The sequence below is a fragment of the Balaenoptera physalus genome, assembly GCF_965194825.1.
Source record: "Balaenoptera physalus genome assembly, chromosome: 21".
NCBI classification, from domain to species: Eukaryota; Metazoa; Chordata; class Mammalia; order Artiodactyla; family Balaenopteridae; genus Balaenoptera; species Balaenoptera physalus.
In genome coordinates this window covers 23,805,076-23,821,003 of record NC_138902.1, presented here as the reverse complement: position 1 = coordinate 23,821,003, position 15,928 = coordinate 23,805,076, and the positions used below count along the sequence as shown (strand labels likewise).

At 38.3% G+C, this 15,928-nt stretch overlaps 1 protein-coding gene across 5 annotated transcripts in view; it reads left to right on the top strand.

The window, feature by feature from the left end:
• Positions 1-15,928, top strand: part of DLC1 (DLC1 Rho GTPase activating protein) — a 407,206-nt gene that overhangs the window by 182,704 nt on the left and 208,574 nt on the right. For all 5 annotated transcript variants that reach the window (XM_082444583.1, XM_082444577.1, XM_082444585.1 and 2 more), the window contains one exon: positions 11,484-11,517. In XM_082444583.1, the coding sequence (XP_082300709.1) occupies positions 11,484-11,517 (34 nt within the window). The remainder of the gene's footprint in view (positions 1-11,483; positions 11,518-15,928) is intronic.

The following is a 15,928-nucleotide window of genomic DNA, read 5'->3' as shown; positions in this document are numbered from 1 at the left end:
GCATTTTAAGTAATTGGGATGATATCAGTTTTGTGGTTTGGGGATTTCACTGCATTGTAATCCTTAAAAATGGAAAATATGACATTGTTTTCATATTTTAATTTTAAAACATGTTACCAAATATGTTCGTTTGTTAAGTACAGAAAATAGATCATTGGATGAAGTTGGGCACTCAATACAAAGGTTTAGCGTTACCCCAACAGGAACCTAAGTTCTCAAAGTGAAGAATTGATAGAACAAGTTTTTAACCCATTTCACAGGGAGCAGAAGTCACCAAGAGGCCAAATATTCCAAATGGAGATCAGGAAGAGGTTTAAGATAATAAAGCAGCATTTTGCTGATGTTCAGAACAGAAATCATTTGACTTAGTGCCAATTTGATCATTTAAAACCCAAACCAGCTTTTTTGTCAGCCTTTATAGTCACAGAGTTGAACAATGTTTGGAGGAGGACCCTGAAAGCAGTGGGTTGGGGAAAGCAGACAATAATGGGGCAGTGTTGAGGGCATGATGTTTTGCAAGCATTCTTTGCCACGGGGGAAAATGGGATCTCAGTTATCATGCAGTTACTTTCTAGGGTCAAGTGTCTATTCTATGCTTCCTATATTGCTTTCATTTTTGAGGGATGTTTTTATTTTGTTGATGTACTCATAATCACAAACATGTTTATAAACTAAACAACCACTAAACCAATTACTTTTGACTTTGATGAAAGGTATACCCATTCTAAGTATAAATCAGCCCTTGGGCATCCCTGCTGATTGATGAAAAATTCCAGATCTGCAAAAACTAGCTCCATTTGAAGTGCTCCTTTGTCAGCACCGGCTTTGGATAGAGCTTCACTTAGTTGTGATGCTTTGGAAGAGAGACATTACATGAGGCTAAACTACAGAGCATTCAACTGTCTCGTGAAAGTGTATAAACATTTTCTAGTGTGGTCATAAAAATTAAGTGATTTCTCCTTTTATTCCAGGACACGAACTCTTAGCCAGCAATGTCTGATTGCAAAGGAAGAGGGGGAAGGGGCAGCCTGCCCAGGACTGACATGTAGAAAAGGAAAATGTGCCAGGGCTCACTTTGTGTTAAAGTTCCCTGCTCCTTTCAAATCCACGGCACCCACCTGTTTAGGCATCTCGAGGACGATGAATGGTCAATTACTCCTTTAAGCCCACATTCCAGTTAGGTTTTTTTCTTCCTCAGTAATTAAAAACAATACCAATATCTTTGGTTTCTAACTTCCTTTTTTTTTTTTTTTTTTCCTGTTGCTACCTATGGTGGAAGGTATTTACAGAAAAGTCCAAAAGAAGCTGTGTAGTATAGAGGTTAAGAACACAGACAATCTGGGCTAAAGTATTGCATTCAGTTCTTGGCTTGACCATTTACAAATGGTGAGACCTTGGGCAAGTAAGTCGCCTTGTCTCTATATGACTTGGTTTCCTCATATATAAAGTGGAATAGTGACAGTTCTCTCTTTGTAGGGTTAATTATTAATATTATATGAGTTAAAATGTGCCAAGTGCTTAGAAAAGTGCCTGGCACAGAGGATGTGCTGGATAAGGGTCACCTCTTACTATGTGTTGCCTATTCCCTGTGGCATTGAGGCATTTTACTATCATTTTGTCTAGCTATTCATGAAATGCTGACCCCTCTGATGCCTACTTTCACGTGCCTCTTCTTGACCAGCTTCTCTCTCTACCTTTCTTTTCTCAACCTCTTTCCCTTCTCTTCGGCTTCTGCCTGCCCTTGTAAATGCAGGTCTCTTAATAGTCCAGATTCAAACATCTCCCCTTCTATACTCTCCCTTCCTATTTGGCCTTGCCTAGTGCCTTTAATCCAGGCCCTCCCCACCCTGCCTTTTTTTCCCCCGCCTCTATACACAGCCCCCAAAAGACGTGAGCACTCATTCCTTAGTGATATTGGTTAAAAAAGTGCTGCATGTGGTCATTTCATCCCTGTCTTTTCCCTAGAACTCTAAATCATTGCCTTCTCCCACCATCTCCTATCTCCTACTCAGCCTTTGATAAATATTTGTTGGAAACATATTTAGTAAAACATTTAGTTAATGATGATGTCAAATTTTTATCTAACTTCTAAAGTTATGTGTAAATTTCAGTTAGCCGTGCTGTGTCTACAAAGTCTTCACTTTTATGGCTAATGTGCAAAATACACTTAACAAGTTTTCTATACAAAATTAGTATTGAAGCAATTCAACCGGGACACTAATGATTTCATGCTTGCTATGGATAATTATTCTTCCATCTAAGTTTATAAACAAAAATGTGGCTAATTGTTAATATTATTACTTAATCTTATATCTTGTAAGCTTTCATGGCCTCTCTGAGTGCATTACTCTCCCCAAATATTATACTCAATGATTCTAACCTTGTCAACATTAGCATAAGTGGAAAACGTGTCAGTGTCGCAAATTTCATCTCACAGAAGGCTCAGAATTCACTGACCCTTTTGAAATGCAATTTTCTGGGACTAAGTTAGATATTAAAGACACATCAGTGGTTCTTAAGACTTTTTCATTTATTACAATCTGTGTCCTACGTAATGCCCCACACAGAGAGAGGGGGACAGGAAGAGAAATGGAATTTTCATGCACATTCATAGAAGAAAGAAAGGAATAGAAGTGTACCAATCAGGGCTCCAGTAAGAAATAGAAGGAACACTTAAAATAGGATTATATGGGGAAGGATTAGTTACAAAGGAACTATTTACAACGGTGTGCAGAAGGAGAAACACAAGGGTCAGTGCTGTAACCTGTGGCGCTTAGTCCTAGCTGAGCCATCACCACCTCAAGGCCCCAAAGAGAAGTAAACAGTTAACAGAACCCAGAGGGGAAAAGTCTGCAAAGTCAGCTGCTTGAGAAGAGCAATGACCTTGGGTAAAAGGACACAACCAGTTCAAGGCAACTATGCCATGTAGGATCCAGGGGAATAAATACTCCTTCCCCCTTTGAAGAGGTTCTGGAACCAATTCCCAGTGTGGGAGAGGGTTTCCTCCACACCACCAAGCAATTCTCCAGACACCTCCTGGGTGTCCTACTGTTCAACTCAATCCTGACAGTATCCACCTGGAGATCGCATCAGATCCCACATGTTAAGGGCTCAATCACCCAAACTACCCCTCCCTCCCCACTTCAGTTGCCAGTTGCAAGCCCAGGTTATCACCTGTGCTTCAGACCAACAGGCTATAGATCGGAGGCTCCTATGACCCCCTCCTTGGGTTGAATTAAGCTGATAGAGTGGCTTACAGAACTCAGAGAAACATTTTACCTACTAGACTACTGGTTTGTTGTAAAAGGATGTAACTCAGGGACAGCCAGATGGAAGAGTTGCAAAGGGCTAAGTATGGGGAAAGGACGAGGAGCTTCTTTGCCCTCTCCAAGTGCACCAGTCTCCCTAAATCTCCAAGTGTCCATCAACCCAGAAGCTCTCCAAGCACTGTCCATTTGGGTTTTCATGGAGGTTCCTTACATAGCCATGATTGATTAAATCATTGACCACTGGCGATTGAACTCAATCCCCAGCCCCCTCCCCTCCCAGGAGGCTGGTTGGCTTCGCTGGCAGCCAGCCCCCATCCTGGGTGGGGTCAAAGAGCCACCTCATTAACGTAACAAAAGACACTTTTATCACTCTCCTAACTTAGGAAATTCCAAGGGTTTTAAGAGCTCTATGCTAGGAATGAGATGGAAGATCAAAAAGATGTATTTCTTATTATAAATGACAATATCACAGCCTTATATCCCCTACTGGGGCTCCCCGTAGGCCAACCTACCCTGAAGCCAGAGACATGGGATGCTGTTGATGGAATCCATGCAAAGTGTTCCCATATAATTTATCATCCAAACTGGGACACTTTTGAGAGTTAAAGGAGTTGTTAAAATTGTAACTACTGCAAAAAAAACAAAGTTGCTACCCAACAATTACATAACTGTTGTAGATTTTTATACCATTCAGTAAATGACAAACACAGCTGTAGCAGGAAAGCCTCTACTACTCTATACATTCTGAGACGAAACTGCTCCACCTCTGCTTCCCTGCACATTTCATATATGCATATGTCACATACACCTAACCCACAATTCCCTCCTACCCCATCAGACTCTGTGTATCCTGCAGGCTGCAGATGGCACCAGAGCACAGCTAGCTGGTACACCAAGGATGGGTAGGGCATCTGAAGTCAGGAGTCAGCTGTCCCAAGCCACTTGGGTCTGAGTGCATTTTGTTAAACCAGTGAGCAACCTATGTACTGTTCTTGAAAGGGAGGTGTTTGTTAGATTATATCTGGGAAGGGGTCAGGGAAAGAGTCAGTTTATCACTAGTTGTCTTTAGAATATAACCATATATTAAAGTAAGAACTTTGTTCTCTGCACATGAATCTCACACACTGTCACAGACGAGACCGTAGAAGTCATAAAGTCAAACCCACTCTGATGTATATTAAAACAATTATTCATAATTTTATGTCATCAAAAAATGAACATTCCAAAACTAAACATACTCTTACAGCAATTGTACTCTTTGGTATTTATACAATGAAGTTGAAAACTTATGTTCATACAAAAACTTGCACATAGATATTTATAGGAGCTTTATTCATAATTAATTGCCAGAACCTAGAAGCAACCAAGATGTCCTTCAGCACACAATGGAATATCATCCAGTGCTAAGAAGAAATGAGCTATCAAGCCATGAAAAGACATAGAGGAACCTTTAAATGCATATTACTAAGTGAAAAAAGGCAATCTGAAAAGGCTACATTCCATACGATTCCAAATATATGACATTCTGGAAAAGGCAAAACTATGGGGACAGTAAAAACACCTGTGGTCACCAAGAATTAGGGAGGAGAGAGGGATGAATAGAGCACAGAGGATTTTTAGAGCCATGAAACTGTTCTGTATGATACTATAATGGTAGATACGTATCCTTATACATTTGTCCAAACCTGTAGAGTAGACCACAGCAAAAGTGAACCCGAATATAAACTATAGACTTGGAGTGCTAATAATGTGATGGTGTAGATTCATCAGTTATAACAGATGTACCACTCTGCTGGGGGCTGTTGCTAATAGTGAGGCTCTGCATGTGTGGGGCAGAGGATTTAAGTGAAAACTCTGTACCTTCCTCTCAGTTTCGCTGTAAACCTAAAACTGCTCTAAAAATAAAGTCTATGTTTTCAGTGAAAGAACGATGACTGTCAAAGCTGGAGAAAGACTTCGTAAACCAAAACAGATGATATCAGATTGCCAATCAGACACAGCTTCTCAATGAACTTCTTTGTTCAGATGAAAGCAAACAGAAATCATTGACTGGTTAACAATATCACAGACTGGAGTGATTTCAAAAGAGTCTTTAAATAGACATGGAAACAAACGCATTTTCCAGTGTACCTTCTTTTCTTTAATGTTGTCTTTCATGTGTTCCCAAAAAATGTGACTCCCCAACCTCTTCCTGTTGTCCATTGTGCCCACAATGGGCTCTTGTGCTCTTATCTGAGACTGAGGCCGTTCCATCACTGAGGGACATTTGCCTGCAATTTCTAAGGATGTAATTAACCATTTTGAAATTTACTGTAAAATATTTTTGTGGGAATAAAAGTGAATGTTTTCAAGGGAAAGGAATAATTTACTCTGTCACTGATTCTTCCCATTTTTAAAAAGGCAAATAGAGGAAATTCCTATAGAACAAAACAGAATATTCCAGACACTTCTGCATGAGCATCTCTAATATTTGAAAACATGCAAAACAAGCACTGCCTATAAAGAGAGAAAGCACAAAATAAGTGGTAGCGTTTTTTCCCTACATGGAACCTACAAGTAGAATCTTTCAGCCTGTCATAGCTGTCCAGTATTCGAAGGGGTTGACTTTCAAAGGGCCTTTTTTTTGGCCACGCTGCGTGGTTTGTGGGACCAGCCAGATAGAATCCCGTGCCCCCTGCAGTGGAAGCACAGAGTCCTAACCACTGGACCGCTGGGGAATTCCCTCAAAGGGCCTTCTTAATGGTAGTAGTCTATCCCGATTATAAAACACTAAGAAGAAAATAATTTATATAGGTGATATATAAATGCATTTATATAGTATATATTATATATTATTAATTTATATTAAATAAGTTATATGACATGACATATTCATAAAAATAACATGTTAAAGGGGAAAAATCCTACTCTATTTTCACCTGAAATCATCAAGATGAAATTGAATCAGTTAGAATGTTTCAATTGTCATTATACGAAAATGGATTCAGTTACCACACCCATTACTTATGTTACCATTTATGTTAGCAGCTTCTGTGTAGTTGGTGTAAATTCCTAAAAGGTATCCAGCTGAGGTCCTTCTGTAAGTGCAGAAAGCCATTCTAGCAACAGACCAAATGAATCAACATATGTCTACAACATTTCCGCAGGGCACGTCAAAATGAGCATTTCCCCAGCCACATTTCATGTCTAAAAACATAAACAGACACACACACAGTCCAAGCTCCCACACACAGCTTTAAAAGACCTCATTTAGAGAAAGCAAATTGTTTCCTCCCCTTTTACTAAAAAGTTTCTCTTTAATGGCTTTTAAAAAATTCAATTGTAAAATACCTTAACAAATCAACATAAGTGAAAATCTTTGCATGTGGAGAACTACTAGAGAGTCAGTACAGCCATAGGAAAAGTTGTTATCATTTGAATATCACAGAGAAAAATAACAAAAGACCATGAATAATTTTCTTCTCTCATTTGGAAGTTATTAGTAGACTTCCCTTTGTTCCATTGAGAAATGAGAGAAGAAAATATGAAGTTACAGCGAACCCATATGGCCAGCAGGAAAATCCTCTTTAATTGCTTTATTGCCAGAAATGTTAAATCACTTCCTGAGGATACAGTTCAAATGAAACATATGGCAGCTATTAACAAAAACCCCTAATGAATTCAAAAATATGCTTTTTATGGGAGCTTTCTCATAAGCAAGTCATACATGTTATTTAAACTATATATACAAATACACATTTGGCATTTTAATCCCACAAAGGTTTGATGAACACCTACTCTGTACCAGATGATACAGGCAGCTTTCATGAAATGTTTTTTCCCCAAACCCAGGAACAGATATTAGACTATGAAACCTCAGGACATGATCCCAGATCTAGCCATGCCACTTCTCAGTCAAAGACAAAAAGAAATCTCCTCACCAGCACTTCCTCCCCATGGGTTCAATGTCCAGGAAAACCATTCTGTTTCCACCCAGGTAGTCCTAATTACCTACTATCTTCCTATACCTTTTAATGTCACACCAATGAGGGTGCTAGTCACTGTCATTCAGCAACCTCTGCATGGAACTATTCTCATGTATCTTCTTCAATTGGATTGTGAATTCCACAAAGAAGAAAACTTTGCTTAGGGCTTTTGTACATAGAATAATGTGAGGCATCTAATTAAGAATCAACCAATAGCTTTAATTAATTGAAAACCAAGTGTCAGCATTTTTTTTTAAGTTAATGCCTTTCATCTCTGGGAAATTTCACAAATCTAATCAATGTATTCATAAACCATTTTCTAAAGAGACAATTCTCCCTCAAATTCAAAGATAAATCAGCTGAGGGATATCCAGCTGTTATTACTATGTGGTTTTACTTTAAAAGAGAAGTTATTAAATCTTGGGTACATTAAACTTTGACTTTTCTTTCTCCACATAATAATATGGCCATTGAAGTTATTTAATAGAAGTGAGCTTTGGTAGCTTAAAAATTCATGCAGAACATGGGGTAAGATTCTAAAGTAACTGGCATTGTCTACATGACGTATTGGCTTTGGCTATATGGAGGCTAAAATATTTTTGTTTGTAGGGTAACTCATTGATTAACATTTTTATTAAATATTTACTTATCCATGCTTGGTTACACATTTTGTAATCAAATAGAATAAAATATGGAAAAGGCCTGTCACTGGTCAACTTGTGATTTGGTGTAAGACATTCAATTTGCCTAAAATGCCTTAGCTATAAGAAGAGAGAGCTTACTTAGAGAATTTCTAAATGTCTCATACAGATACTCCTGCACAAATATTTTGTAATCTAAGTCAATGTCTGCTCATAGGACGTCTCCAAACCTTTCTCCTCCTTCATTTCAAAATATTCTGATTAGTATTTTGAAATTAGTGATCTCAGAGGTCAGTGTGCCAGTTGTTGTGTCCTGGCTTCCATTCCATTACTGTGACCTTGCAAAAGTTACTCTATTTTTTAAGACTTCACGGAGTTGGTCTAAGGATTGAGTGAGTTTATGCAGGTAAGAGCTTAAAACCGTACCTTGTATGTTCTGAGAACCTAGTAAGTGTTAGCTCTTCATACACTGAGGGACTTTCTCCATGAACGTCCTTTAATTACCTATCACCAACCTTTGCAATCTTGTCAATGAAAGGGTTTCTGTTTTGTTTTGTTGTTTATTTGCTTAAAACAAAAGAGAAAATTTAATTTAAAGGCCCTGATCTCCAGTCAGGGGGCAAATCTAGGGGCTAGGCTTAAAATATAATATATAGTATGGATTTAATTCCATTTTTAGACCTTTCCCAAAATATAGACATAAAAAGTAATCAAACATCACCAAAACTGTAGGAAGACTTTCTTTTCAAGGGAGTATAGAATCAGAGAAGTTCTTGAAACAGAGGAAAAATCAGATGATCCTGCTATAAATGAAAGGATGCTGAGGAAGATGCTTACAGCCTGTGCAGTCCCTCTGATGCCCTGGTCTCTGGACATGGTTCTCCACTCTGCCATTTAATAACCTAATATTCTCTTCATGGCTGCATCTTTGCCAGGACACAGAGTCCGTGTTCACACCCAGAGAACAAAAAGTGAACAACTAAATGTAGATCAAGATTAAGTCAAAATATGCTTTCACTGTGGATCAATCTTGCCAAAACAAAACCCCCTCTATTTTTTTATCTGTAGAAAGATTTTTTCCCTTATTTGAAAAATTACTTCAATCTCCAAATCCTGTAAATTCCAAAGGTGAGGATCTCAAAAATAATCAGTATCTCACAAAGATATAGGTGTCTTGATCTTTGCTATTTCCAGAAATGAAGATTGATATTATTATTTCCTTAGGCTGATCTACAACAGAGGTGCATGGGAGCCTTCCTCTCTCTCTCTCTCTCTCACACACACACACACACACACACCCACGCATATGTGTGCACACACACACATTTGCAACAAAATTAATTACCCATTTGAGCCTAGTTTTCTTACTTCAACTCTGAGGACTTTGTCCCCTAAAGAAGGGGAGAGAGACATGCCTGTAAACATCTTGTGTGGTCAGTGGCTGTGGAGTAGAAGGCATCAGATCCCAGTGGGCTGGATAGATTTATAAAAGGCTTCCAATAACAGTTAATACACTCATGCTAACTGTATTTTATACATGAGTAACTGAGGTGAATGGCAACCAAAAGCTCACTTCCTTAGTTTGTTTTAGGGTATTGACAAGGAGTAGAACTATACTGTTCTACTTTAAAGTCTGTTGAAGACATCTCATTCTGAACTCTATTTTCTAAATAATAGGGATAGATAATAGTTACTGGGAATTGAACTTCTAAACCTCTCATATCAGTAATTTGGCCCATTGGCCCAGTGCCCATAGTAACAAATAGTAAGAGCAGCTCCCTTTTCCCAGGGACCTCATGTGCTTTACAGAAGCTACTACGTTTAGTCCTTTCAGCAGCCCTGTGAAGTAGAGGTGTTTATCCCCCTTTTATAAAGGAGGAATCTGAACCTCGAGGGGACAGAGCAGAGACTTGAAAGCCCAGACACTAACCAAACAATTTACATTTTCTGCCTCCCAAAATAGGACACAGAAATCAAACTACAAAAATTCAACCCCAATTCAAACGTGTTTTTAGTCTCATTTATTGCCAGTATCTTTTAAGGGTAAGACGGGTCTGTCTTCAGAGAGGAAAACAATTACATGACTGATTTAGCATTAGCATAACTGGCTCTAGTGACTTTACCAATAGCTCCACAACTCTTTTTTCTTTTCAGCTTTATTGAGGTGTAGTTGTCAAATAAAATTGTAAGATATTTAAAGTGTACATTGTAGTGATTTGATATATGTATACATTGTGAAAGGATTCCCCCTTTAGTTAATTAACACATCCATCACCTCATATACTTTTTGGGGGGTGGGAATATTTAAGTTCTACTCTCTTAACAAATATCAATTATATAGTACAATGTTATCAACTATAATCACCATGCTTTCATTAGTTCATCAGATCTTATTCATCATACAGCTGAAAGTTTATACCCTTTTACTAATCCTTCCCTATTTCCCCGACTCCACCGGCCCCTGGCAACCACTTTTCTACTCTCTCATACTATCAGTTGCACGCTTTTTTCTTTTTAAAGAATCCACATATTAAAAATACCATGTTGTATTTGTCTTTCTCTGTCAGGCTCATTTCACTTAGCATAATGCCTCAAGGTACATGTTATTGCAAATGGTACGATTTCCTTCTTATTCATTTATGAATAATATACCATTACACACACACACACACACACACACACACACACACACACACCCCACATCTTGTTTACCCATTTATCCATTGATGGACACTGAGGCTGTTACCATATCTTGGCCATTGTGAATAATGTTGCAATGAATATGGGAGTGCAGATACCTCTTTGATATCCTCTTTTCATTTTCTTTTCTTTTTTTAATTAGTTAATTCATTTATTTATTTTTGACTGCCTTGGGTCTTTGTTGCTGCATGTAGGCTTTCTCTAGTTGCGGCGAATGGGAGCTACTCTTGTGCGTGGGCTTCTCATTGCAGTGGCTTCTCTTGTGGTGGAGCATGGGCTCTATGCACGAGGGCTTCAGTAGTTATGGCGCATGGGCTCAGTAGTTGTGGCTCACGGGCTCTAGAGCACAGGCTCAGTAGTTGTGGCGCATGGGCTTAGTTGCTCCGTGGCATGTGGGATCTTCCCAGACCAGGGCTCGAACCCGTGTCCCCTGCATTGGCAGGTGGATTCTTAACCACTGCGCCACCAAGAAAGTCCCAAGTAGTTCTATTTTTAACTTTTTAGAAACCTCCGTACTGTTTTCCATACTGCTGCACCAAATTACATCCCCACCAACAGTGCACAGGGGTTCCCTTTTCTCCACATCCTTGCCTATACTAGTCATCTCTTGTCTTTTTGATGATAGCCACTCTACAGGTATGAGGTGACGTCTCATCGTGGCTCTGATTTGCATTTCCCTGATGATTAGTGATGTTGAGCATCTTTTCATGTGCCATTTGTGTGCCTTCTTTGGAAAAAAAATGTTTATTCAGTTCCTCTTCTGTCATATTTCTAGTGTCAGGTTCTATTTATTTTTTGCTCCATTTATGGGACATCATTTTGTTCCTAATAATGTTATTTTCCTAATAATGTTATTTGCTGTTTCCTTTTAATAATACCACAATTTTGTGGCTTTTTTTCTTTTTCAGGCTATTCCAGGTACTTCAGAGAAGGAAAAGGCTGGTAAGTTGACATTGGTTGTGTTTTCACTCCTACCTATTTTAGGATAAAATTCCATCTTCATATAGATATTTTATTAAATATCTAAAATGTATACATCTTGTCAGTCTCTGGGCAAAAGTTTTGGTTGAATTCCTGAAAAATAAGTTTTGCTCAAAATGTGGGAAAAAATATGGTTTTCTAGCATAGCATTACATTTTGTTAGAATAAGGTGTGTACTTCTTGTAGCATTAACTGTAACTGCAACCACAACTTTTTTCTTGAGGAAAATAATTAGATGTCATTCAGTGTACTGAGGAATGGTCTTTGGACATCTGTTGTTAATACAGTTGGCCCTTCGTATCCATGGGTTCTGCATCCACAGACTCAACAAACCTGGGTTGAAAATATTTGAAAAAACAAAAAATTCCAGAAACTTCCAAAAAGCAAAACTGGAATTTGCCACAAAGGCAACCATTTACATAGCATTTACTTTGTATTAGGTATTACAGGTAATGTAGAGATGAATTGAAAGTATACAGGAGGATGTGTATAGGTTGTATGCAAGCACTGGGCCATTTCATATAAGGGACTTGAGCATCTGTGGATCTTGGTGTCCATCAGGGAGTCCTGGAACCAATCCCCTGCGGATACTGAAGGAAGACTATAATTATCAAGATTTTTAAAAATCTTAGTAGCTTATTTAGTAGTCCTAGAAAAAGATGTACTTGTTTAAAGCTGATGTCATACCATCAAAAATATAATTGTGAAGCAATATGAATAGTTGTATTAGAGAAAAATTATATTTTCTATGCTTTGTGCTATGATTATAACTACTTAACAGTATTATGGGAAATGGATAAGGACTAATGAAAAATACAGAAATATGAAAAATTAGACTTGAATTGATGGAATTATGTGCTTTTCAAACATCTTTTGATCCTCCTCAATATTGTCTTATGTTTTCTGTGTAATAATAATCATCTTTTTAAAAAACTGATTAAAGGTGCTTTACCAAACTTGAAGCATATCACTTAGCTCTTAGACGTGTGTAATTTTTGAGCCAATTTAAAAGTTTAGAGTATCATCTAAAAGGTGTCACGACTTCAAGTGACTTTACACTAACGCATTAGAGTTGGTCTGATAGGATTGTTATATGGGGAATGTTCTCTGTCAAGTTCAGTGATTTGATTTTTGCTGCCAGATAGTTTTCACACACAAGTGTTCATAGTTTGTGTTCTTCCATGAGCTAAAGTGTTCTCCTCTGTTTAGGCTGTGTCTGGCCTCTTCTCTCTAATACGTTGAAAGGTAAGCCTTCAGAACAGAAGGAAAATATTGAACTGGCATCATGTGTCAGTTCAAGAGAAAAACTGCTCAGTTTATCCATGCGTTGGTATTACTTGGATTAATAATATATACTAAACGAATTCAAATTACCATTCCAGAGCTCTGATACCTTCAATAATAGATGTATCAGCTATCTCATTAGGACAAGACATAAATGGTTAAGAGAGCATTTGCATCACAAAGAAAAAGAAACTTAGCCAAAGTTGTGCTTTATCTTGAGTTGTGACATTCTCTGTAATTCGCAAGATTGGCTGCAATTTAAACAAAGTGTGTAACAGAGCAAAGTTGTCATCTTATTGCAGAAAATCAGCAAATTCTTTCATACCCCAAGGAGAAAATTAGGATAGGAATTCTTGGCTGGAGGGAAAGGGTGAGGAGGGATGGAAATGCCATTGCTTGAGGGACTGGAGAAGCAAAGACTTCTCCCTCTGCCACTAAAATGATGTCAATATGATAGGGAGAAGCATTTCAGTTATCAAGCTTCTCTTAAAGATATTTTTATTAAAACAAAGAGCTAATTAAACAGAGAGCATAAATATAATGCAACCACCACTTTTTGTCATAATCCTGGATATTTTCCTCCCCAACAAAAACAAAAACACAAACATGAAATTAATTGTCACTATTTAATGATCTCTTTTGGTCATTTCTATACTGCTGGGGCACAAATTTTAAAAGTTGATAACTTCCTTTCACAGAGGTTCTGCAAGACGATCTGTGAAAGGTAGGATCCACCAGTGGATATATATGACCTAACCAGGCCCCTGGATGTCCCATCTCTGATGTTTAACCCAGGATGGGCTGATTTCTGCAGAACCTGGCTTCTGTGTATTAAAATATTAGAATGATGGAAATTTACTCCAGAATGGATTTTAATTTAGATTTCTTGAGAATGTACTGATTATTTTAAGAGGAAATACAATTTTGTTTGACAATATAAATATAAGAAAGAAATGATTTTTTAATCAATGAATTTATATGTCAAGATAAAGAGTTATGTTTGAATATTTTATTCAGTTGGTAACAGATTTGCCAATTCAAAAGAGAGTATGATTTATTTCAAAAAGTTTTAAAGGCCCATGAAAGTCCAATCAGTTTCTTCTATTTCTAAAATTTATTATGCCATATTTAAAATATTTTGAGTGTTTTATATACAAATGTGAATCTCTTTATTCCTCTTTATGAATCTCTATTTTTAAGCTCTGCTAGACAGAGGAATGGCAAGGAAGGCAGAGGACCCACTCAATCTTCTGGGGGTTAATTGAGCCTCTAAATAGGGTTAAGCTTCATTACCACCCATAAGGCCTGTCATTTTTTTTTTTTTCTCTGTTTTGCTAGATGAATGTAGCATATTGTTTCTTTTTTTTTTTTCTTTTTAGAGAGATGGTGGAAAGCTTCTAGGTTTGTTATGCTTTTTTTTTTTAATTTTTATTTATTTATTTATTTATTTATTTATTTTTGGCTGTGTTGGGTCTTCATTTTTGTGCGAGGGCTTTCTCTAGTTACGGCAAGCGGGGGCCACTCTTCATCGCGGTGCGCGGGCCTCTCACTGTCGCGGCCTCTCTTGTTGCGGAGCACAGGCTCCAGATGCGCAGGCTCAGTAGTTGTTAGCCTATTGTTTCTTATTAAGAAAATCTATTTTAATCTGTGTGACCTCTCATCCAAGCCAACTGGAACCAACTCCACCAGGCTTTGTGAAGCTCTAAACAAAATCATTTTGGGAACATTCCATTAATAATTCTTGAGTTGCAGTTGTGTGGTTGCCCCAGTGTGTGCTTTATTTATTTATTTTTTTAATAAATTTATTTATTATTTATTTTTTGGCTGTGTTGGGTCTTTGTTGCTGCGCAGGGCCTTCTCTAGTTGCGGCCAGCGGGGGCTACTCTTCATTGCACTGTGTGGGCTTCTCATTGCGGTGGCTTCTTTTGTTGTGGAGCACAGGCTCTAGGCGTGTGGGCTTCAGTAGTTGTGGCTCGCAGGCTCTAGAGCACAGGCTCAGTAGTTGTGGCACACGGGCTTAGTTGCTCTGAGGCATGTGGGATCTTCCCAGACCAGGGCTCAAACCCATGTCCCCTGCATTGGCAGGCGGATTCTTGACCACTGTGCCACCAGGGAAGCCCCAGTGTGGGCTTTAAGTAACCATCTTCTCTTCTGATCCGTGCTGCTGTGTAAATTCATCCTAGTGGGATCATTCTGCTGCTTGTGTGCCATCTTGGGATGACAAAACCCTCCAAGGGGAGACTGTTTTGAAACAGCATCCCATTGGTTCATTTATTCCACAAATACTTACTGAACAGCAACATATAGTAGACATCATATTAGGTTTTATCAAGGAAGCAGTTATGAACAAGGCATGGTCCTTGCCTGGAAGGAACTCAGACTCTAGCTGAGCATATTTCACTGGGCCAGCGTCCCCCTTTTCCTCTTCTCAATTGAAAAGTTCTTAACCCAGGTTATTCAGAAATCTTCCCAGGAAAAGAATCAAATAAAAATATTGTTCCCAAGAAATTCTATATCGGAATGTGTATTCTCCAGATCTGAAATAGAGTCCAATAAATTTGTTTTAAAAAATCAGAGTTAATCACACAAGTATCAATATGTGTAATTGTATCCAACACAGAATAATTTCATTTAACTTCCCTTATGCCACCAGAATCTGTAAAGAGTGGGCCCAATGCCATTGGTATATTTTCCAGCACATCTGCTTCCTATCCGTGTGGCCTTGAGCAAGTTACTTGACCTCTTCATTTTCCCATTTCTAAAGTATAAATAAAGAAGTTGCCATGTTGTTATTGTAAGGCAACAATGCTTGGCACAAAGTAGGCTCTAAAAAATGGTAGCTGTTTCTTATGATAATGAGTTGTGCTTATAACCAGTATGTGTACAAGCCAAATAGAAGCTAGCTGTGTTACTGCTGCTCTCGTCTGCTCCAAGAGTTCTTAAATGCTTCCTCGGGGCGCCAATTAACAGCTGAACAGCTGTCCATGTGGAAGAAAGAGATCACTTTCTCCAAAAGCCTCTGAGTAAGTTAATTCAGACAGAGGTCATCATAGCATAGGCAGACTTGGCCATATTGTAACATGTCTTT